Raw genomic sequence first — 25,802 nt, forward strand, 5'->3', positions numbered from 1 at the left:
AGATTAAACAAAATTGGTAGGAAAAGATGGGCTCTTAGGCCTACTAAGAAAGTAATAGAGAGAAAAATTAGGAACCTAAATATCAGTGAATTCATTTGTTGAAATGATATGACAGGCTGTAGCAGTCAATAAGAAATTCACATGTATAAGTTATTTATGGATATTTACACTAAGAAAAAGAATCAAGAATATTAGTTGTATTATCTCTATTTTCCCTATACTAAGACTGCCTTCAATTGTGCTTAAGTTATTTTCCACCTGACCATTCTTCTACACATTCTAGAATTTAAAGTTCAGATGTGGTTTTGTATGTATACCTTTTCATTTGGGTGATTCTGTCCCATTTCTGTCTTTCAGTGGACATCCAATAGAATTAAATATCTCTTAGTTGTCCTTGTTTCTTTAGGATATGCTCAGATAATTATTGGGTGTGGCTCACTTCAGATAGAAGCATTCATCTAATGGATATTCTGAGTGAAAAGACTTTAGGAACACAGCAGAAGGCATCCTGGACTAGGAGATTGAGAGTAATCTTTACTAGTCACCACAATGACAATAGATTAACTTCTCTGAGTTCAGACTTTTCATCTCTACAATGAGAGTACTGAAAAAGATGGTGTCTAGGGACTCTACCAGTTCTAAAAATCTTCTTTTCCTACTTTGGAAGTCATAGGATTCTGTGTTGTTGGAGTTTTTCAAGAATGATCTTTCTATGGCCTTAACCAAGAACCATCATTGTCTTCTGGCTATTTTATCTCTGAGATACATATTTAAGTAATTAATGTTCATAAAATACTTGGAATACCCATTGGATAGATTGTCCTCCTGTCCTATGTGGTTCTATGTGATAGCATTCAAGTGTTCTGTAAATGAAATTATGGCTTTCTGTGATATGATTGAGGGATATTTATGAATCTCAGTGTCAAAGTAGTGCTTCGCTGAATCTGAGTACAAATATATTTTAAATGCATATTTAATCATTCTTTAATATAGATGTACGTATTTTAGGTTCAGGGATATAATGGCAATTATGATTACACTCATTATTTGCTATTGGACTCATTGCTAAGAGAGTGAAATCTAGTTAATTTTGATACTTCTAATTTATAGTGGGGTGATTGTACCTGAGTGAAGTTTATTTCTAAATGATATATGAGGAATGGTGTTAAGTAAATTGAAATAGATGATATTTCACAGACCATATTACTACTTAAAGTAATCATTTCATATGTCCTTTGGATAATGCTTATTTTCTCATGACAGATACAAGGGAAATAGCAACTTATTAAACCCCAAACCTAGAACTGAATGTAAATAAATGCTCACAATCATGTCTAACCCTTGGTGGGTTTCAAGTCTTTAAGGATGATGAAATGGGATGTATGGAAGCAGTTTTAGTTTTAGTTTTTTCTCACTTTGAAAAATCATTAAAATAATTCTATTTAACACCAAGTCTCTCAGAAATCTAGATTGAAAATTGACATATTGATTTTGATTGGTTTCTTTGACGCTTAATGATACTAGACAGCAGTATTTGTTCGTTTGTTAGGATTTTCTTATAGTCAGTTGATTAGGAGTAGAATGGTACCTCAAGGGAATTTGTAAGAAAGTGATCATCAACTGTATACTTCAGAAAGTTGTAAAACTATTACCCTGTTTTCTGTTCAGCAATGTTGAGGTGTCTCTGGGCAGATAACTACTAAAACACTTGTTCCTGTGGCTTGACACAAGTCTGGGCATCACTGGTCTCAGAAGGTGAAGCCACATTTGCAGTTATTGCTTTGTAGAATTGTCATAAGCATAAAAGCCCAAATCTCCTCTCTAAAATATACTTTTCCTACTAGATACAGCTAATATATTGCTAATTTTTGTTTATTATTTTGAAATGTCTGCATGTGCTTCAGATTTTGGAAATTTATTAGAAACCCATTCTTGAATGAGGCATTCCAAGCTGGATACATACATGTATACACACCTCTCTGTATACATGCTTGTCTGTGTGTGTTTATACATGCACTTTTCCTTCTTTCACGTTCAAACAACTTGCATTTACTGACTGTTTCTGAGGCCTTTTTACTAGACAATGTAGAGTTTTCCAATGTGAGATACTGACTATGGTATATTTGTATTTGTGAGTTTTTTTTTTAAATTGGCTGCTAAGTTGTTGATGAACATTCTTCCCTTTTTTAATCAAATATGTTTTGGCTGCTAAGATGTTGATGAATATTCTTCTCTTTGATTCATTTAAAGATTTCTGTGAGAGAGTTTTGTGTTGAGTACTAAAAGAAGTTTGAAATATAATTTAATTTTCTGGCTTTTTTTTGAGAAGTAGTTAATGTATGATAGAATAAAAAATTACACAGGAGGTAGTGATAGCTGATGTCAATTTAATATTTATAAGGTTTATGGATTCCTGGTCAGTGCTCAAAATAAACCTTGTCTTTCCAGATATTAATGTATATGTAAATACTACTTCTCCATCTATATTTCTATCTGATAGAAAATGGGTTTTTGCTTCCATAATGAACTAAATTTAAAAAAGGAGCTGTGATTATCATAGCTGCTTTCATGCTCTATTTCTGGTGTATTAAATGATGTGTTTGGGGATTTTTGAAAGTAGCTTCTTATTATAGAAACATTCATCTGTAGTTTGTTTGTTTGTTTTTATACAAAAAATCTTTTTAAGGGACTGAGTCTCAATCCTTAGAAACCAGGGACAATTTGGAAGAATCTCTGAAAGCCACAATTTTTGGCTGGAGGGATAAGTTTATTGTTCATTGTTTGGAAGTGAGTGTAAGAATAAATATGAGCTCTTTGTTGATGCAGTTATTGTTTTGAAAACCTAGTGACTTTTATAGAATTGGCGGTCTTCCTTAGTAAGTGTGCATTGATGGAGACATGATAATTTTATTTTTAGTAGAAATAGGTGTTAGGAAGGTAGGTATTTAGAGACAGCAACTTGCCCATATGAGAAGTAATATTTGTAGCTTATAAAGAAAGAGTTGTGCACAATGTTAATTTAATTTAACCTATTTTTACTTTTGAAAATTGCGTAGAAATTTTGTGAATTTATTTTGCTGCTTTCAACAAAAATGCAAAACCCCCCATCACTATGGGATTATTTACCACACAATTTTCAGGCAGTATTTTAAAACAATATAGATGAACACTTTATTTGACATTGCTTTCATGGAATACCTCAAGCTGCTTTTACAGCAGCTTCAATTTTTGGAACCTCTTTGACAGTCGCTAATCCCAAGAGGTTACTGGAGCGCTGCTGAGCCGTGGAGTGGTCCCTGCTGGACACCTGCTTGGCCAGCAGTGTCGGCCTTTCCTCTAGACAATTTGTGAGCTGTTTGGGGGCGGAGGAGGAGTAAGGGGGGTGAGCGGGAGGAGAAAAGGGGAAGAAGGGGAGGGCAGTGTTGAATTAGATTGTTGATAGCGTCCCTCCGAGGACTGCTAATAAGAGCACGCTATTCTGTACTTCTCTGCTGCAGAAGACAGAGATATTCGTGTTACCACAGCATGTTGTAGATGTAGGAGGTTTTGCTCATCCCGGCTTGGAAATAAAAATAGGGAAAGGAGTGCAACTTGAATCAGAAGCTACTAGAAGAGTGCGCAGAGTTCTTCAGCAGTTTATATTTGCTCTGACATTTTGCTTTCTTCTAACTGGAAAACAGAGGACCTGGCATTTTTTAAATGGGCTTTTCCCATAATGGCATTCTTGTATTGTGTGGCCAGAGCTTGCACAGGAGGAAAGCAGGCTGCTGAATTTAGTCACTGATCTCTATTAGCTGTGGCCTAAGGCTATGCTGAGGTTTATATCCCATTTGTATTGTTGCAGCTCAAAAGAAGAATGTTCAGAGGATGACAAATGTATTCTGAGTAGGTATGTTGTTTCATTCTTATATGAAACCCATCTATTTTTTTTCCTGCTACTATTGGTCAGAAATCAGGTTAATAGGTGCAGAACATAGTACAATGCTGCAGTATCCCTGTTAAGGTAGAACAATGGTATTGCAAGCTTTTTTTTTTGTAAGCACCATAGCTGCTTTTATTAAGTAAAGCTGCATTGTGTACTATGCACAGTACAGTGTACACACACACACACACACACACACACACACACACACACACACACACACACACTGCAATCAACACTTTCCTAACGAGGTGGCACTATTGTTGAGTTGGAAGGATAGAATCATCTTATTGCTTTAGGGGACAGGAGGATTTAAAGGAGGTACCTTGCAGTCCTATTGTACAGATTGGAGGCGTCGGTTTAAGGGCACTGGCAGAATCTTTCGCTTGTTCTCCGCGGCTGCTGTGTCAGTACACTGTGGAATGGAAGTCCTAGTTGGTAGTCTGTTATGGAAACGCTGTTTATTGTAGTACCGTGGTGACAACATGCCATTGAAATGGAAAACGAGCTCTCCTGCTATCTGGAAATTCCCAGTTCCTGTGCTTAAAACATCCAGGTCAACTCCACTTTCTCCAGCATACATGTAAGTGAGAGAAAATAGGATGTTAAAGTGGGATTTCATTCATGAGTCTGCTGTGTGGCAAAACGTGGGAGGGGGATTGCAAATAGCAACATCCCCCAACTGACAAGATTGAGAGAAAAAAACCAAAAAAACAAAACAACAATAAACATCCTCAAGCTTGCTTGTGTTTAAAGATGCTGGCATGCCTACATTACCATTGTTTTTGTTTCCTGGAGTTTATTTTTATTTAAAGTGTTAAATGCAAATCTAATCATTACTATGAAGGTATAGCCAAGGGATTGTATAAGGAAACTTTAATGTTTAACATGAGATTTTTGGAATTTTTATGTATCTGAACTACAGTGATTTCTTTTGTGTGATGACTTAAAATCTGCTGATGTTTAATGTTTGTGATATGTGAAGTATGGAAATGTTTTGTGTATTATTTTGGAAGAATTTGAAACATTCATAGTTCATCAAATGAGTCTTCCAGCCAAGACATTTACTTTCTAGTTCTTTATAAATATTAATGAATGAGTAATATTGCATCTTTCTTACTTTTCATTCAAGTTGTGATAAGTTCAAATTTGGATGGCTTTTACTTCTATGGGTAGTTACTTATATATTCAGAGGTTGAAAATAGTATTCTACAAACAGCTGTTCTAGAAATGTATTTTAAGTAAATATAGAAATGCATTGGAAAATCTGTTTGGAATTTTCAAAAATACATAAAATGTAGCTTTAAAAACAAAATCCAGGAGATATGATGAACTGTTCTTTTGAAGTATTGTTTAGAATCCTTTTCTTCTAGAGGAGGAATGAGCAAAGGAAAGCCGAATCTTTTTAAAAAACAATATTAGTAAGAAGGATATCTTTTGATTAATAAGGGTGTTTGAACTCTGAATGTTCCCTTGAAAATATTTTTAGCAGTCAGAATGTGGGAATTCTTCTTGCTTTAGGTGAAATGTGTGTTTAGAAGTCTGTTGTGAGTTGCCATTTTTAAACTAAGTTTCATGTGAGACTCTGATACACATTGTCCAGGTCCCTGGAAAGGTGTTCAGCTTTCACTGTAACTGAACTGATTCCCTAGAAAGCACTGAAGAAATGAGGCCATTTCAGAATCATTTTGAGATTGTTTTTCATGATCCGCCTTGTTTGTGTTCTGAGTTATTTTATCTGATTGTATAGTAAACTCCTTTTCTGTCATGAAGTGAAATAATTTAGGTGATGTTTGTGAAAATACAACAGCTATGTTTGTTTTTCGGATGCTGTATTTCGCAAAAGCACAAACTAATGGGAGGTGACAATTAGTGAAGCTCCCTCCAATTATTTGAGAAATAGGCAGAATAGCTTCCTGCCTTTGTGAATCTTAACTAATGAGAAATGATTAAATGTATACCAAAAGCAACTTGACTATAAACAAAACAAGGCCCTGCAAAGATCACTAGGTTACAATAAATAATAATAATAATAGTAATGTTTATAGTATTTTCTTTACTATATTTCACTGTTCAAATGATTAAAATTGTACCCCTTTTGTAGCTGGTTGGCCCATTTTAGAGATGTTATAGATATAAAATATATGCCCATATTTTTATTAATTCTTACTAGCCAGGAGCTCAGATACAAGGTAATACAACATTTTTAGTGAATGTCATTCTTTCCTTCAAGAATTCATTTATCTGTTTGACCTGGTTTACAAGGGAAAAACTAGAAAATACTGTGATCTTACATGGTGAATGCTATTTACTAGTAGTATACATAGATGGAAAGATATGTTTGAAGAGCTAAAGGTTAGGCTAGACTATTTTGATCCCAGCTTATTTTTCTTTATAAATACATTACTACTAAATATTAAGTGAATATACATGAGAGAAAAATGTTTGATATGGAAAAGACTCACTTGGGGAGTCTGTAAGTTCTTTACCTTTTAACTTTTAGATTACAATTCATTGATTCATTTGGCCCCAAATAAGAAAACATATTGTTTACGATGTTATTGCCATCAATGCTTTATACTCTACAACCTTTTTGTACACAAAATGATGTTTAAGTTTAGCATAAAATTTTAATTTAATTTAATTTAGTCTTCAAATTATCAAAACTAAGTTGGACTACTGGATCAGGTGCCAATATTTGTTCTTAGACTTGTTTAACTGGCAAATGAATCTTGGGTTTTGTTGCTGTTTCTCTTGAAGCTTTTTGCATTGGTATATTGTGATCTGTTGGAAATTGATCTGTAAAATCATGTCTTAGAATTCCAGGTGATATTTTGAGTAATCTAGCGTCTAGAATTATTCACCGTTGTTGTACAATCTTCTTGTAATGCGTGCTTGTGCAGCACAACCAATGCTTTACACTGTTCTATCATTACGTACTGTGATTTGTCTAACACATATTACATGACTTTGATTGGAAGCAAGTATTTTCTCAAAGATTTGCCCAAATCAGGTGTCTTAGTTGTAGTGCAAATGTACTGTAGGAATTCAGCGGGTATACCAAAATGTGAAGGCTCTAACATGATCTTCCCAAACCCAGTCTCAGTGCTGTTTAGGTCCAGCTTGGCTTTTGATGTTGTAGACACGTGAAGGCTGCTATGCTAGCATCAGCTACAGTACAGAACATTTAATTCATTGGAAATTTTGAACAGAAATATTAGTTTTGTTCTTTGTGGGTTTTACAGTTCAAGTTTGTTTACTTTTTTTTTTTTTAGATAGTTGAAATGTCTCAATATTTTCAAGAGTTTGAGGTAATAGTGACTATGGCACCCTTTAGGAAAATTGTTTTATGTAGCATAAAATACATTTTTTGATTATGTTGTAGTGTGTTAGGGGGAGAGAAGAGATTTAGGATAATTTTTTGGCCCTGTTTACTGAATAGACATAGTCTTCCTCCATCTTCAGGCTTGAACATGTGCAGAGTGGCATGCCATCCGTCTGGATTTCTGAAAGGATTGTCTTAATAGAAACTGAGTCCTTGGTGACATGTTTGTGCTACCCGGCTGTTCAACAATAGGTTGAAGTTCAACCTTAGCCTCAGGGAGATTCTCCTGGTCAGTGGAAACTGCATTAGTAAAGACTCCACTTTTGACAGGTGCAAACCATATAAATTCCCCTGTCATTTGGCTTAAATTAATAAAGCTGAAAGGGCAACCACATCTAAGTGGTTTGCCAGTGTTTTGATATTCATTGTTTTAAAACAGCAAATGGCTCCTTCAGGCCAACGTTATAGAATTAATGCATTGCTAGATTCCAAAGGCACACTGAAGCAGTATTAGTGCTAGCAATGTATTCTTCTTCCCAAACAGCAAGTTTGATTAGTAATAGAAGTATGGCAAGAAGGAGAAAATAATTAGGTAAGAATTAGATGATGCATTGTAACAGTGTATTCTAGCAAGATGGATACTATGAGATCTTTTCCTTAGATTTTTACCTTTCTCAGGCTAAAAGATGACAGATGTTAGTGAACTAATTTGAACCAGAATGAGTCTTGTCCTCCTTTTGTCTCCATAATTGTAATTAGTTAGCTTTCTGCTTTAAATTGGTTGAATATATAAACTATATTTTATAGTTAATGCCAACAGTGTAGTATTTCAAAGCAATTTCTTTAATCAATAAATTTCAGTCCTTAGATTAGCCGAGAAAAACATTTTGCATGCTGTGTTAATTTTCCCCATTTCTGGATGATTTAAAAGACAGATATAACAAAAAATGTATATTTTATACTTTTGGTATTTTCTTTCCCTTATTTCTCCTAAGATTGTCCTCTACTAATTCATGATAAAAGCCAAGACTTGTACTTTGAGAAGTCTTTCCCAGCTACTGAAATATTTAAAATAATCTCAAATTAAGAAAACAATATTTAGTTGCTTTTACAGTTAGCAAATAAACCTTTACTTGTATTCTGCTTGATTTGTTTTTACTACATAACAAAATTATGTCAATAAATAATAAAGCTAATACATTACAATAATTTGTGTTGCTGTGTAACTTATGTGGCATGGTTGGTAGGAATTTGCACTGTCTTAATTTGCAGAAGGTTTTCCTTATCTTTTATTAATAGAAAATCCCAGTGGCCTTTGAGATGACTTGGAGAACTCACAGTCCTTTTAATTAGTGCAGGAATCCCTTCTATGTTACTTCTCAAAGATGGTAGTCCATGTCCTCCTTGAAAATTGTCCCCAGAGCAGCACCTTCATTCATGAACAGCCCTTCCTTGTACAAAATCAGTTCCTCCTATTTTATTTCCTGATCCCAGTGGAGTCTCCTGGAGCTAGTAGAGTTACAATGTATTTCTTGAATACAGCCAAGCTTGGAAGCTGTCCCATGTGCCATGGTTTCTAGGCACTGCCTGCTTCTGTTGTCTTTACTCAGTAGTTCTATACTAAGTTGTGGATTGGGTACTGTGAGTGTGATGCAGTGTATGTAGTTAGTAGTTCTGTACTAAGTTGTGGATTGGGTACTGTGAGTGTGATGCAATGTATGTAGTTAGTATTTCTGTACTAAGTTGTGGATTGGGTACTGTGAGTGTGATGCAATGTATGTAGTTAGTATTTCTGTACTAAGTTATGGATTGGGTACTGTGAGTGTGATGCAGTGTATGTAGTTAGTAGTTCTGTACTAAGTTGTGGATTGGGTACTGTGAGTGTGATGCAGTGTATGTAGTCCCACTAGGAGAAGACAGCCCTTTCCTTTAGTGTTTTCAAAATTTTCTTTTTATAGGGTTATGATTAGACTACATCTCCTCCTTACCAACATTTACTCTGTTAGCTACTTAAGATATTTTAGCCTGGCATGTACAAGTAAAGTTAAAATTTTCTCATTAATCTCATAGTATATTTTTAAAAGAATTCTCAAAACCATTTAATGAACTTGGAAAATACTGCACATAAACAATGTATAAAAAGACAGCTATGTTTCTTTCACTTTCAGATATTTAAAAGAGTTTTACTTGCCAGAAATTCATCTTGATTCATTGTTTTTATTCTTAAAGGGATGCTGCTGCCCAGAACCCCTCCCTGCAAAGTGACTGCCCATAAAGGGGCAAGAGGCAAAATTGCAAATCTTCATACTGTCATTTGGAGGTCCACAGTTACTCAGGATTACACCCATTCAACTTGACAGAATATTTAGGCAAGATGTGTGTAGAACCAAATTTGAGAGAGGGAAGAATGAGAAAACAGTAAGATACTGGCAAATATCATGTAAATAACTATTACAGTTAAGAAATTAAAAGGTAAGCACTGCAGATGATATTTTAAGTTGAAATGGCAGTCATAGTGTGCTAGTATATGTTTCTTCAAGTCTACACCAAAGAGGTCATTTGAAAGTTATTCTAGGTATTCAAAGTGCACACAACTTTTTCAGTCATCAAATAAGTTGAAAATATCACAAGTAAAAACAATGACTTCAATACACCTAACTTGCATCCCTGACTATCATCACAGCACACTGTAAGGTCTGTTGTTTACTACCATGATGTACAACTATGAACTGTGTCTCTCGACTTTCCAAGGATCACAAGAGACAATCATATTGCATGTAGTTAATATAGGAAAAGGTCAAGTTTCAGAAAGTTTACTTCTGAATGTATGCTTCACCCCCCCCCGTCTGTGTAACTATTGTAAATCAGGAGCCAGGATATTCTAAATTAGTAACATTCAGCAGCTATTCAGTGTTGCATCCCAAGAATAACTGCTGAGTATTAGGCAGATATAGTCCTTGCATTTAATCAGAATTACTATTCTTCATCTTCATTCTGTTTTCATTCATGTTTTATGTCTGAAAATTCTGAACCAAGATAATCATTAAATGCTTTCAATTTTGATAACTGATTTAAGGGCAATGAAAACACTACTGAAGAAAAATATGTCTGAGCCTAATGGGGCACAAAGTGGAGATAGGTACCAGGTTTTAAAATGCATACTGCATAGTGTTTAAAATAAATCAATTTATGCTTGAACCAGATAGTATCATTTTAAACAACAAAATGGAAGGCCATCCTTCATGTTTGACAGGAAATAATTTATTGGTCAGGTGCTTTTTATAACATTATAGTAACCATAGCTTTCCAAGCAGCAAGCAGCAATAGTTTCATCTAAATTATATAATGAAATTTTTGTTTAAAACGACATTAGCAAAATATTTTGACTGACATAACTCACTATGATGAAGTTACCTAAATTTTTTACTCAAAATTTGACATTTATGGTATACTAAGGTGAGAACGTGTGCAACTTGTTTCAGAGTACTTTTTAAAATGTGCTTCAGAGGAGAAGTGAAATCAAATACCTCATTAATAAAATAAAAATAGTTTAAAACTTTATCACGTATATCAGATACTCTGAATTTCCTATGAGAATGTATCCCATTTTTAAAAAGTACTGGTTTTGCATGGTTGATATAATTTATTGGGTGCACCTTCCATGATGCTTCTCCCAGACTGCATACATAAATATATCCTCCCATTCTTACAGTCACAGACACAGTGTTTCAAGTAAGTTAATTCTGTTGTTCAGTATGATTTATCAGAATGATAAGCCATAATTTAAACCCAGGGATGCCTGATTTCAAAGCTTTTGATACCTCTAATGCCTTTTCATTTGTGAAGACTTTCGATTCTTCTAAATTAAGTTTCATGTTATTTGTGGTGCTTGCTATGGGACTCAGGCTTTGAGGATTCTAGGGAAGGTCTGTAGCACTGAACTACCCCTTCAGACAATATGTTTGCTACCTTTTATTCCATATTTTAATTAGACAATGCCTCAGTAGGATGAAAAGAGAGAAGCAGGTTGGTAGCTGAGACAGCTTTTTTGTAGTGAGTAGTGGTGTAGAAAAAGAGATTCACCCACAGATTGTCAGCTGACAGAGTTGTAGGAAAATGTTGGGTCAACTTTGATTACTTGCTATTCTGATCTGTATTAGCTGTTATCTCCTGATGTTTGTATAATTTCTTTGCTAAAACTGTGTGTGTGTGTGTGTGTGTGTTTGTTTGTTTGTTTGTTTTTTTGAGACAGGGTCTCACAATGTAGCCCTGGTTAGCCTGGAACTTGCTGTGTAGCATAAACTGTCCTAGAACTTACAGAGCTCTGCCTCTTAAGTGCTAGGAATACAGGCATGTGCCACCACACTTAGCCTGTGTAATTTCTTAATGCGCTGTTCTACCTCAGTTCCCTGTGGAAACCAGCTACCATGGACAGTGCTATAGCTGGTCTGCTCTACTTAGCACTCTCCAAAGATACTTCTCTACACAATATGTTTGATATTTTCTTGAGGACAATATTATCTTATTGTTTAATTATATACAAGCACTCAATAAAAATTCAAATTCCCCATTTATTAGTTTTCTATTGCTTTAGTATTGAGTTAATGTGTACTAGTGGCCTCAAGCATCAATGTATTATTTTACAGTTTAGTAGATCATAAGTTTGGTACTGGTCTCAGCAGGCTAAAATGCAAGTGTCAGCAGGGCTGAGACTCTGGGGGAAGTCTATTTCCTGCTCATTTCCTGTCAGTGATTAAATGAAGTTATCTGTGGTGTAGGACTAAGGTCCCCATTGTCTTGCTAGCTGTGGCTGAAGGAGAATTTTGGCTTCTGGAACTGCGTTCCTTTGCTTTGATTCTCCTCCATCTTCAAAGCCAACAAGTTGAATTTTTTTTTAATTGCTCTGTGACCTACTCTGTTTCTTCATTGAAGTACCTATGTGATTAGACTTGGCCACCTGAGTAATACAAAACAATTTTGACATACCAAGGTCCATAATATTAGGTGCTTTTGCATTGAACATATTCACAGCCTCTTTTACCTTTAACATGTTCAGAAGTTTCTGGGATGTAATTATTCCCAGGTGTCTGCTCTAATGCATCTAGATCAACACTCATGCTAGGCATGTATAAAGATTATAAGAAATTGTTTCATTTAATGCAAATGATAGACACTTTGCATTCTTACTACTAAGTTGTATTAATCTAAGTTCTATTAATCTCTGTGTCAATATTTTCTTCTTGAAAATTATAGTAATTTAAATGTTACATAGGCAGCTCTCAAACCCTTGCAACAAGATTTAATGAAAATCTTATTAATAATAGAATTGTACATTGATAGCCTTATAATCTTGATTTTTGTTAAAATCATCTTAAGGACACTACACAAGAACTTTTTTGTGTTCCAATTCTTGTAAACATTGGAAAATATTGTTGACCTCAATTTTGCAAGTAGACAGAATCACATAAAATGCAGATAAGAGTATGAACATAAAAATACTAGTCATTAAAATTATATTATTTATTGGACTTCATAAAAAAGACTATGGTAAAAAGATTTCCACACCCCATATCTCATTTTGAAAATTAAGTAAGCAGTAGTAGTATAGTAGTATCTCTTGGATGAAATAGCAAAACTTACTTTCTTAATAATGTTTGATTTAATGTTGGGCACCAGATATTGGTGAAATTATTAAGGCCACTCCACATAGTTAAAAGGAAGATTTATTTAGTGGGTAACTTACAAATGAAGGGATAGATAGGTCACGGGGTCTGGGGAAGGTGTATCACAGTCCAGCGGTGTTCTCTGGAGCTCTGCTCCGTCAACTGGCACCTTCTAGGGTCCAGCAACAGAGAGAGCGCTGGCCCATCCAGATATCGGGTCTCTCAGCGCCTCCCTTGGCCCTGCCTTGTAGGCATGACAGTTACTGAAGCCTCAATGGGGGTTGGAACTTCCAGATCAAAGCTGGAATGGCTACCCACTACATTTGATGGAAAACAATCACAACTAGAAGGCTTTTACACATCTCTGAAAAGTCAAATAAACATAGGTTGCTGAGAGCCTTTTATAATGTCTTCATGTGTCTCAGTTAAAACACACTCACTTTGGATTACGAATCAACAAAATTGAATGCAATTAAAATTTTTAATATATTTTAGAATTATCAAACAATGGCATATAATTATGTGATTGATAGTCTTTCTTATGCCCTTTATAGGGCTAGGTCTCCAGTAGGAAAATGAGAAAGTATTGAAACTTGAGTGTTTCTTGATTACCAATTGTTGAATGGAGTTAAAACAGTGAAATAACAGCAGGTGAGTGTAGTAGAATATTATTTCAAGGTGTGTTACTTTTGTTTGTTACATTTGTTTAACTCTGTGAAGCTGTGTTATGGTGCCTGTCTAAACACCTGATGGTCTAATAAAGAAATGAATGGCCAATAGGAAGGCAGGAGAAAGGACAGGCGGGGCTGGCATGCAGAGAGAATATATAGAGGGAGAAATCTGGGAGAAGAGAGCTAGCAGCCAGAGGAGGAGGAGAACTCCAGGGGTCAGCTACACAGCAAGCCAAGGAGTTAAGAGTAAGATTTACAGAAGTAAAAGAACGGGAAAAGCCCAGAGGCAAAGTAGATGGAAAGCTGGCAAGAAAGAAGCCAAGCTAACGCCAGACATTCATAAGTAATAATAAGCCTCCATGAGTGATTTATTTGGGAGCTGGGTGGCAGACCCCCAAAAAGAATAAAAAAAAGCCAACAACAGCTGAGCTTCTGTTACTGAGTTTTAAAACTGATTCTTCAAGTTACTAAGGCCTGAAAAGTACTGTTACTAAACTTGCAGTCAATGAAGGGAAGTTTTGAACTCAGAGCCAGTTACCCAGCTCTCTAGACACTGTTTTCTTAGTTGTATGGAAGATAGAGGAGCTTGATAGTATTTTCTCTTTATTATTTTATTAAATTTACTTATTGTGTATACATGTACATGTATCATGGTGTGTATGTAGGTTAAAGGACAACTTGCAAAAATTGGTTCTCTTCTTTTGTAGTGGTTTGAGTGAGAATGGCCCCATAGGCTCATATGTTTGAGGGCTTGGTCCCTAGTTAGTAGAATGGTTTGGGAAAGATTACGAGACATGGCCTTGATGAAGGAGGCATTTCACTAGGCTTCAAAAGCCCACACCAGGCCCAGTCTTTCTTTCTGCCAGCTGCTTGTAGGTCAGGATCTAAAGCTGTCAGCTACTGCTCCAGCACCATGCCTGTCTGCTTCCTGCCATGATAATAATGTACTAACCCTCCAAAACTGTAAGCAAGCCTCCAATTTAATGCTTTCTTCTATAAGAGTGTTCTTGGTCATGGTGTTTCTTCACAGTAACAGAGCAGAAACTAAGATGCTTTCTGACATGTCAATTCCATATATCAAATTCAGGTTGTCAGGCTTGGTAGCATGCACCTTTACCTAGTAAGCCATCTCATCAGCCACATTTTAGCTTTAAAAGTTTTGAATATTGTGTTACCAGGCACTACAATTTTGAAATTGACACATTAGGAGAATGCTAAATTAGTGTGTTAAGTTCAAGCCAGTGTTTGTATGCTATTCTTCTGCCCATGCTCTCCCTTCTTTTGCTCCTTCCACATTCATATTTCTCACTGTAGGTGTTTTCAAAATTCCGAAATAACATTTAATAACCATTGCAAAGTCATCTAGTTTAATTTTTCTTTTGTTTTTTGACTGAAAATATAGCTGAGTGATAAAGCAGTTGCCCAGCATTCAATTCTAGTACTGCCAAAATTACAATGGTTTTTCATTGACCAATCAAATGATCTCATTTAATGTTCTTTCAGTCTAGGAGCTGGAAGGGATCTTAGAAACCACTTTTTGTTATCCTATATGCTTTGAAATGCCTAATCACTTTTACTTCATCTGTGTATGTTTCTGTTGGATGATTTTACCTAGCTCTGATTTGTGTTTCCTTTTACAATTTTTAGATCCCATTTTCTTGACTGTGTTATAGTTAATGTTAAAGGCCAGCTCACAACAAAGGCTCAAATAGATCTCTCTTTTTAGATATGTTCACTTGTATTCTCTTGTCCTGTGGTAAAATATGGTCCCAATTAAGTTGCTTTACTTTATTTTGAGTGGAAATGCAAGATAATTGAAAAAGAAGTTTGAAGAATATATACATGTTCTAAGTTGTAAACAGATTATCCAATTCATGATCTCTTAACACAGCTCCCTACAAGAGTGTGTATGCATAATCATTTCTGAAAGATTCACAACTATAAAGAAGTTTGTGGAACTGTAACCAAAGTTTCATTTTAAATAGACTAGAGACCTGGCTCATATTTTCCATAGATATATTGTCAGAGAATTTAAATAGATGCAGCTAGAGCATGCTGCTATGGAAATGTGTTATACTGTCACATCATTATAAACTTTGGCTTTGTTTCATATAATTATAATTCCAGGTTACATTTTTTAATAATTACTATTATTTATTTATCAATCTGGCTTTGGAGATAGCCAGATCTAGAAGAAATAATCATTTTCTACATTGATGCTTATATGCTAAATAAGAAGGAATAACCACAGGGTTGGAAAAATGACTCACAGGTTAAGAACTGCTGTTGCTCTTTTAGAGGGCCTGAGTTAGATTCTCAGTATTTACATGGTAGCTCACAACCATCTGTGGCTCCAGTTCAAGGGATTCTGATGCCCTCTTCTGACCTCTGTAGGCACCCAGGCACACAAGTGGTACAGAGACATACATGTAGGCAAAACACCCATACACATTTTTTTAAAGAAAGAAAGGAAGGAAGGAAGTCCCTTAGAGACTAGGGAACAAATTTCAACTAAGATTGGGTGTTGGTTTACATGAATTATACATGAAATTCATTGGTACAAATAGTAAGAATCTATTATAATTTTATATAATTTAATCAGTTAGTAATTATTTGTCTGACTATGATGACTTGGCAAGCAATGACCCTGCTTGATGTTTGTATTTCTGTTTCTTAATATAGTGTCTGGCACATAAGAAATGCTCCATGAATGCTGAATGTATGAGTGACCCTAGAGAGAGTAATTTTTGGACTATAACCCCATATAGTTCCTCTTTACATTGTAGTATTGAGCATATCCATTGGAATATGTAGTATTACATCGTCTCATTAGATGGTAAGATGTGGCTCTCCGGATTCTGTGCATCATTGCTAGTAAATTCCATGGTACTGACCCAGACTGACAGTAGTTTCACTAAAAGCAATTATCCAAGGACCCAAATATGTTACCATAGTATGTCAGTTGGTAAATTGATTAAGAAATAAAATTATAGTCTTTTTAAGATTGCAAGTACTCTTAACTTTAAAGGTTATATGACCTATTTCATGCATTTTGTCTTCACAGGGAAAACTTTTTTCAGGCAGGTTATATTTTTTTTGCTAGTATATATACATTTAAATAATGATGTGTTTTATGTGTACAGTCTAGTAAAAAGAGTCAGAATGAATCTGAATAATGCTTAAAGAAAAACAGTAGTTTTGTATTCAGAAATCATCTATATTTCCTTATGTTATAAATTTTAACACATAAGAGCTTCATAGTAATTACAGAAGCTTGGCAGATATCAGATTGAAATTAAGTGAATTTCTTTTTAAAGTATTTTATTCATAGAAAATGTCATATATGTACATAATGTATCTTGATCTTATGAACCCCTCCCTCCTCACTGCACCCTCCAGCATCCCCTGGTCCACTCTCAACACGTCATCCTCTCAACTTCATGTCCTTTTTTTTTTTTAATTGATTACTTTTTTATAACCCAATAAACACAATTCATGTACTGCCCATATGAATGTTGGTGTAGGACCCTCCATGGACATAGAGGAAATCTACCTAGACTCAGCCTCAAAGAAAAGTAACTGTCCCTCCTCTAGCAGCTAGCTATCAACTGCCAGTAGCTCCTCAACTAGGGGTGAGGCCTTGGTAGCCCTTCCCCAGCCTTCCTGAAATTTTTACTTGTCTTGACCTTATGCAGCCAACAACAGCTGGTGTGAGTTCATGAGTGCAGCAAACATGTCATGACCAGATGACAGCATTTCAAAGCACTTTTCCCTATGCTTTGGCTCTTGCATCCTTTTTATCCTTTCTATAATGTTTACTGAGCCTGGGGTTGGGAGAAATTAAGTGACCTGTCTGTTGCTGAGAACTCAAATCATTATTCTCAGCACTTTGAAGAGACTCATTAGTCTCTGCATTAACAGCTACCTACTGTGATAAGAAGCTTCTCTGACCAAGGTTGAGATCCATGCACATCTATGAGTCTAAACATAAATAAAATGTTTTCAAAAGAGTTTGACAACGTTACCATTTAAAACAACAACAGTAGGTTCCTCTCTAGGATCTATGATTTCCCTGAAGTTTTCATCATGTTTATAGTACCAGGCATGAAATACCTTATGTGGAACATGCTTCACAAATCCAATCAACAGAGGAATTGGTTATCCCATAATAGTCATACCACTATTGCACCAGAGGGCACATATTTCCTGGCACGTTGGCATTGTAACATTGGGTAAGAACACTGATGTCTTTTCTCCCCCTAGCAATCTCGGAAGCACCTTATGGCACTATAAAAAGCTAGCCAGCAGAGAAGAAATTTTCTGGTTAGTTTGAGGTTAATTTTTACCAAAGTATGTGATATCTTCAGTAGCAGGAGTTCTGGTAGGCAAAAAGAGCAGTGGCAATAGCCTGTGTTGTCTTCGTGACCAATAATAACTCAAAGGGTAGTAAATTGTTCTTGGCAATGAGATTTTTAATCACCCATGCCTGTGGGAATATTACCCCCTCCTGGAGGATACTTCTGAATGAATGTTTTTAAATAAATATAATATATATATAAAATCTTTAAAAACTAACATGTTTACATGGTCTGGAGAGATGACTCACTGATTAAGAAGCACTGGCTACAATTCCTGAGGACCCAGGTTCAATTACGAGCACCCACATGGTGGCTTAAAACCCTCATCTGGCCTTCACAGCCATTGTACATGCTCATGGCATATAGATATACAGGGAGACAAAACACTCATACACATATTAAAAAAAAAAAAAACTAGTGGGTTTTCACAAGGCTTTTTCATATCTCTTTCATGGTTAACCCATCTCCTACCCACTTCTTTTATTTCTCTGCCCCTATCCCCGAACATGTGATGTATAAGAACAATGGGGGAATGCTGGGAGTTGTAAATTAAGTGAATAATTAAATTTAAGATTGTTTTCCATACTATTTGGTTGAATGTGGACAAAAGGCATGGTAGTACCTGATAAAAACAATATACTCTAAAGCAAAATGGCTGTTAATTTATAATATAAATTTAAATTTTATTTATTCTCTAATCAAGAATCTTTATCATGAATTAGTTGGGATGCTCAGTTAAGGAGGACTAGACCCAGATATCTTGAAGTCAAGAATGTAGAGATGAGTTTTTGTTTAGCAAATTGTGCTTAACTAAATACCTTTTAGCAAAGAGATAGTTTTCTAAGCTATAAGAACAGTTATCTGCAAAAATGCTAAACCATAATGCATATAAAATTTATCATCATAAATATATAAAATGGGGATGACAGAAGTGTTTTGATGATGACATTTGCCTTTTAGAAACCAAAATATTTTATCCATTGTTCATTTGGATGCATGATAACAGGATGTATTTGAGATTCCTGAAATTTGTTCTGATTGACTAGGTTTCCAGAAAGGATCATTGGGAACTATGTAGTCAAATTCATTTCCATATAAAATACTGTAGATATGTGAAAAGACTTGAAACTGTTACTTTAAGGAATAGCTCATGAAGATATAGTGAAGATAGTAGGTACTGTTTTCTAACCAGTGGGAAAACTTTTAACACCCCATTAGTATTCTATGTGGTGGTACTGTGTTCCCCAAAATATTGTGTACTCTAATAAATTTATCTGGGGTCAGAGAACAGACAGCCACTAGATACAAAGGCTAGAAAATGGTGGCACTCACACCTTTAATCCTAGCATTCCAGAGATAGAAATCCCTCTGGATCTCTGTGAGTTCAAGGCCACATTGGAAATAGCCAAGCAAGGTGACACACGCCTTTAATCCCAGAAAGCCAGCCTTTAATCCCAGGGAGTGGTGGTAGAAAGAAGAAAGGTATATAAGGCTTGAGGACCAGAAACTAGAGGCATTTGGCTGATTAAGCATTCAGGCTTTTAAGCAGCAGTTCAGCTGAGAGCTATTGGGATGAGGACTCAGAAGCTTCCAGTCTGAGGAAACAGGACCAGCTGAGGAATTGGCAAGGTGAGATAGCTGTGGTTTGTTCTGTCTCTCTGATCTACCAGCATTGACCCCGATAACTGGCCTCGGGTTTGATTTTATTAATAAGAACTTTTAAGATTCCTGCTACAATTCTCACTTACTCAATGACTCATTTCTTTCTGTGTGCTTCTCACCTACTCAGAGTCATATGTTATAATTTGCATAAAAGCCCTGTTTAATGTTCTATATGTAAAGGAGTGAAAGAGGATTGTGTCTCATTATCTCAAATTAAGGTGGTGTTTTATTACTACTTCACAACATGCATGCAAAAGATATGTACACATAAAATAATAAAAAATAAGTTAAATATAACTGGACAATCTGGAAAATTAGGTTAGGCTTTTCACTTTTTATCCTACTAGACTAATGATTCTTCTTTTCCCCAATAGCTCTCTCTTGGTGGTTGCTAATTTGATTGTGGTTTATGGTGTCTGCTTTCTAAATAAATATTGAAGTTGTATAACTTGAGTGTTTGAATATTTAATAAACTGGAATTCTAGGCAGGTGAAACCCAGTTTGTTCATAGCATGGATCTTTTATTTAGATATGTCATAACATAATAGTCAAATTTCAGAATTGGTGAGCTACAGATAATGGAGGTAAAATGACACTAGAGTTGACCAATGCTCTGTAAGAAAACAGTTTCAAAGCAAGTTGGCTTGATATTGAAGGAGATGGAGTGTCCATTCCACTTTCTTCATTGAGAATTGAAAGAAGAGAAGCTAAACTTGAAGCTGCAGGTATACTGAGTCTTCTTGATAGTCAGGCCTGATTGATTAGTGGCTGGAGGGTAGAACATTCTGCCAAAAGGTTTGTGTGTTACTAGAGGATAACTTCTGTGTCCTCTCTATAATTGGAGTACTTGCTGTTTCTCCCAACTGACTTGTATATACTGCCATCTTCTTATACCTGTACCCCTGTCTTAGGGCTTCTATTGCTGTGAAGAGACACAGTGACCATGGCAGTTCTTATAAAGGAAAATATTTAATTGGGGCTGGCTTACAGAGGTTAAGTACATTATCATCATGGTGGGGAACATGGTAGCATGCAGGCAGACATGGTGCTAGAGAAGGAGCTCAGAGTGCTACATCCAGATCCACAGGCATCAGGAAGAGACAGTGAGCCACTAGACCTGGCTTCAGCTTTGAAACTTCAAAATTCCACTCCCAGGGACACACTTCCTCCAACAAGGCCACACCTCCTAATAGTGCCATTCCCTAAGCATCCAAATATATGAGTCTATGGGGGCTATACTCAAATCACCACAAACCCTATGTGCAATCTCTCATGTTTGTGGCTGTCTAAAAGAAATGGACTCTGTGGATGAGATGTTTTCTGTATGTCAGGAATGGAATGAACAGTCACTAATTTGTTTCTTCACTTAGTGTTTTATTTTTACTTCAGAATATATAGTGAATTCTATCTGTTCACTATCCTCTATTATTCATCCACCTACCCATTCATCCATATTTCCATGTATTTACCCACTGTCTACCTATGTGCTCATCTTTTTATCTCCAAAATATTACATTTTGGTCAAGGTATATGAAACTTGATGTAATTTAATTAGTATCAGTGTTTTAAATGAAGAGAGCAGAACAGTCTTAAAAAATGGTAGGGTGAGAGCAAAATCATTAATTTTAGAGTTGTTCAAGGACAGGATTGAAATATTCCGTGCAAATGCTTTTGGGTTTGGATAATTAACTTTCATCCTATTACAGTTATCTAATGGAGTATCATTTGTCATCCCATTTGTCTAGCCCAATTCCCTCATCTGTGTCATAGTGCTATTTTTGTGATGATGATAGTCAGCAGTGGAATTTAAAATCTGTTCTTTTAAATGCAGTAATGTCAAAATCTCCCTAAACTTGATCTGAATTATGATCCAGGAAGTACTACTCCTTCCCACATATTGATACATATTTTTTACCATTGATACTGTTTTTTTATGAAACTAGAGTGATAAAAGTAGACACTTTATTTTTATAATATGTTTATTTTACTAGTTTTTAAAAGATTTATTTTATTTTTTATGAGTTAGTGCCTGTGTGTGTGTGTGTGTGTGTGTGTACTTGTGTACTTGTGTGCATGTGTGTATGCATGTGTGTTTCCCATGTTTGTGCAGGTGCTATTGGAGGCTAGAAAAGGGTGTTGGATTCCCTGGAGCTGGAGTTATAAGAAAGTTATGAACTGTCTCCTGTGGGTGCTGGGAATCATACTCAGGTTATCTGGAAGAGCAGAAAATGCCCTTAAATCCCAAGCTATCTCTCTAGCCCCATTTATTACCTTTTTGTGTGAGGGGAACAAGGTCTTCCTGTGTTGTCCAGACTACTCTCAAACTCCTATGCTCAAGAGATCCTCCTATCTCAGCATCTCAAGTAGTTAAGCCTACAAGCATGCTTCACTAAAATGAATAAAAAATTTTCAATTTTATAAATGGCATTTTAGTAATTTTACATATTCATAACATCTGCTGTGATATCTCTATATATACATATGATGTGCAATAATCAGAACAATGAAATTGGTGTATATAACCCTGGATATTTGTTATTTCTTTATTTTGAGAATATTAAAAACTTCACTACTAGCTATTTTTAAGTCTTCAGTTAATTCTCATCAACCATAGTTATCCTATATTATAGATCATTAGAAGTCATTGTACTGAAACATCTGGACCTTGTACCTGTTAACTGTTCTCTTACCATCATCCTCTCCCAAAGCAGGGTATTTTGGATGCAGTTGGTTAAACCAGAAAATTACTTTCCTGCAACAGAACGTATTTTTATGATATCTTTCTTGTATTTATAAAATAAGCTTTTAAATGTGAATCATTGTACGGTCTCTACTCTCTATTTTTAACTTTTAGTCCTCATGTAATGGAAACAATGTTGACTCTAGGTTTAGACATGGGTTTGGAGTCATAGTTATGATATGTATGTGAAGCATTAACCTCCCCGAGCTTCAGTTCCCAGTCTTGAAAGTGGGATTGTCATGAGGATTAAGTACCATATGAGAATGTGCCTGGCACAGTGCCTAGTACACAGCAGGTGCTGAGTAAATGATCTTATTCCTATGTTATTATGGACATCAGCTACTTAGTAATGTAATTCTATTTTGAATGTGATGGATGTATGAATATGAGAAATACGCACAATAGTTTCTTAACTTTGAAATGCCATTTTAACATATTCTTAATACCTTGGTTATTTTTCTTTTTCTGGATGCTTGTATTATCATGACAGAAACAGAATATTGAAAACATAGCAGCTATTGATAAAAATAAAAATGTTGCCTATGCTAAAAATTTCTTTTAGTAAAACCATTTCTGATCATTAATAATAGACCTAACATTTATCATAAAATAGAAATAACTCACTAAAGCTTTGTTCTTTTGATTCCTTTTGAGCCTAATCTTATTAAGGAGATATGTTGTCCATGCATTTCTTAGCCAGCAATTAATTTATGCCTTATTCATACAGACTACCATGATATTTTTAATTTCTTCATGTAAATAACACTTTAGTTAGTAGACTGATATTTCAATTATTGAAGTACTATGGATTTTTTTCACGTTTGAAACAACTGTATCAGATTTATTTATTTTATTTCAGCAGTTGGACATTTTTTCCTGATTTTAATTTTGTATTTCCCTAGTTTTTATGATGGAGAAAGATAAAATGAATGAGTATGAATATTGAAATTTGTGTGATTTATCATTCAGTTTTTGTTTGGGATGGGTAGAGGAGAAAAAATCCATTAATATCTTTAACATTCAATTCATACTTTGAATCTATCTGAAAACTAGTGGGAAATGGATCCTATCATCTTAAGTTTTTGATTCACTTCTCAAGGGTGGAAGGAAATACCTTGACAGATTTAGCACTCCAATTCAAATGCGCATGAGAACAGGTGGCAGAATTTCTCCTCCACCTGCCATGCAACTTTATCACAAGAAATGTTTCATTTAGCAAATGCTGCTGCTAGCAGACACTTCTCTACTTCAGAGCAGACAAACAAATGGAAGGAGAGTACTTCTTTGAAGAAAACCCCTTTCTTGATTTTCTTTTAAAACTGTGAGTTTGCAATCTGTCTTTTCTTTTCCCGAGGGCTGGGTTGTGGAAAGGATAAGTTGTTGACTTGATGAACTTGTCTGCTTTGTGGCACTGTTAAAGCATTTATGGCTGTCTGGTTTATTGTCTTGTTAGTGCTGCCATTCTTACATGCTCACCCACTGGCAGTAACTTTTGGTTATGATAACATTATCGATCTGGGAACTTAAGATATTTGTGTTATACTTTAGGACTAACTCAAGAGACACAAGTGGTTTGTTGTAGTGAAACTGTGTTATTACAATGCATGTTAGATTTAATATGTCTAAGGAAATGATGGCAAGCCAAAAGTTGCACCATGAAACTAACCAGTAACTGAATAGAGAGAAACAATAAAGCTGTTGTTAATATACTTTACATTCTTTTCTGATTCATGGTTTTTTTTCTGACAAATTCCAAGCACTTCAGGAATGTATAAGGCAGATTATTTCTTCACAATGTCAGTGTGCGGTCCTTTATTTGTAAGCTAAAAGTTAAGCCACTAGTGTATAAGTTGGCATACATAACTTGTATACCAAGAGTAGTCATCTGGATTTAATGTATTCTCATGATAATAATTTCAAAAAGCACTAAACTATTCTCTTTTCCTTGACGTGACAGTGAAATGTCACCTTCCTTGGCATTTGCATTTAAAATGGATTTGTGTTTGTGGTGCTAGAAGGCAAGAAAATGAAATGTGCATTTTATAACTTACCAAGATGATACCTCAATTTCCAATACAATAGAACTGGTTTCAGTACACTTAGTCTTTTGGATGTAGAGATTGAGGACATTTCAGAGGGAGTTTCTGAGTTTGGACTCAATGCAAATTAGAGGTGCCCTCCCTTGGAGCATACCAACAAATGTGATTGGCAATAGTAATTTATAAGACTATTCTGTTATTAATAGAACCTTGAGCAAATGAACATACTCATCACTGTTCTGTATAGGAAACATCTTAACAAGAGTTAGAGAGCACTCTTTGGGTGGCAGTCTTCTAGGATATAGATGTAATGCACAATCCTTCATTATCAAAAAAGAAGGAAAGAAAAGGACTGGTCTAGTAATTTTGAGGCCTTTTGTCAAATATCCATTTGGATGAACAGCTCCACCTAGACCCTAGGGACTTCATGCATGTCTGCACTAGTGATTTTGAGTGTGTCTTGTGCTCTACTCTTTGATAATTTATAGGTTTAAAAGATAGATGCTGTGCATTGATTTGCATGTTCTGGAATACTGAAGAAACTGAACATTTTTATCTGTTAACTATTTGTACACTTGTCTATATGAATTTCTCCACTTTATTTATATATGTTTTCCTTGAGGTTCTTGTAAAATATGGAAAGTTTGAGACAAGATTACAATGTTGGCATTGCTTTCTTAACAAAATAACAAATTGCTTTGTTTTTTTTCTTCCTTCAAACAACACTGTAAGTAAATGCACTGCTAAATGTTTAACGTTTTGTCTGTTTGCAGTGGTTTTAGTAAAATGGTGGAGAGGGGGCCTCATCTCTAAACCACAGCTCTTCAACAGCTACAGCAGCAAAACAGTGATTATTTTCTTTAACAAACACATTTTGTGAAAGATTAGTTTTCTGTTTGGTGCTTCATTGTTGATTTGAAAATAAAATGTGTTCAGTGTGCAGGCTTAGTTTGGCAGCCATATATAGATTCTCATGCTATTGCAGAAAGATTCAAGTGTTAGACATTGTCTCCTCTAAGTAACCTTTTAGTATTTATAAAATGGCAGGATTTGCTCAAGATTTACAAGCTTCTAACTTGTTATGTAAAATTAAATCAAGTCAACAGTTGTTTTAAGCAGAATTAAGAAATTGTTATTCTTATATAAAATATAAAAATATTTTCTACATAATTATGTTATAAACATCAGAGCTATTATCTACTGATCTGTTGTAAACACTCAAGTTTTCCAAATGTTAGGAATGAGGAGAGCTGAGGTATTCTGCTAAGATGGATTTAGAAGATTTAGTGTAATTAATAATTCCCACTGTGTTTTTGTACTGCTAACATTACTCTGTGGAGTCAAGCCAAGGATTGGGAAATATTTAAAACATGAAATTACTTGATAAACACTTCATGTGGAAGTCATTCCCTCTATACCAGG

The 25,802-nt window shown here is 35.2% G+C and overlaps 1 protein-coding gene across 10 annotated transcripts in view; it reads left to right on the forward strand.

The window, feature by feature from the left end:
- The window catches only part of Klhl13 (kelch like family member 13), a 153,920-nt gene that overhangs the window by 94,656 nt on the left and 33,462 nt on the right, over nt 1–25,802 (forward strand). Inside the window, exons 1-3 of one of the 10 annotated variants that reach the window (XM_076562540.1) lie at nt 3,262–3,347; nt 3,845–3,889; nt 4,393–4,505. The exons of 5 other annotated variants lie outside the window; for them this stretch is intronic. In XM_076562540.1, the coding sequence (XP_076418655.1) occupies nt 4,408–4,505 (98 nt within the window). In that variant the 5' untranslated portion in view covers nt 3,262–3,347; nt 3,845–3,889; nt 4,393–4,407. Of the gene's footprint in view, nt 1–3,261; nt 3,348–3,393; nt 3,890–4,217; nt 4,506–25,802 lie in introns of those variants that run through there. 4 more of the 10 variants (XM_076562543.1, XM_042268912.2, XM_076562541.1 and 1 more) reach the window with 4 other exon arrangements.

The sequence above is a fragment of the Peromyscus maniculatus genome, chromosome X (genome assembly GCF_049852395.1).
Source record: "Peromyscus maniculatus bairdii isolate BWxNUB_F1_BW_parent chromosome X, HU_Pman_BW_mat_3.1, whole genome shotgun sequence".
NCBI classification, from domain to species: domain Eukaryota; kingdom Metazoa; phylum Chordata; class Mammalia; order Rodentia; family Cricetidae; genus Peromyscus; species Peromyscus maniculatus.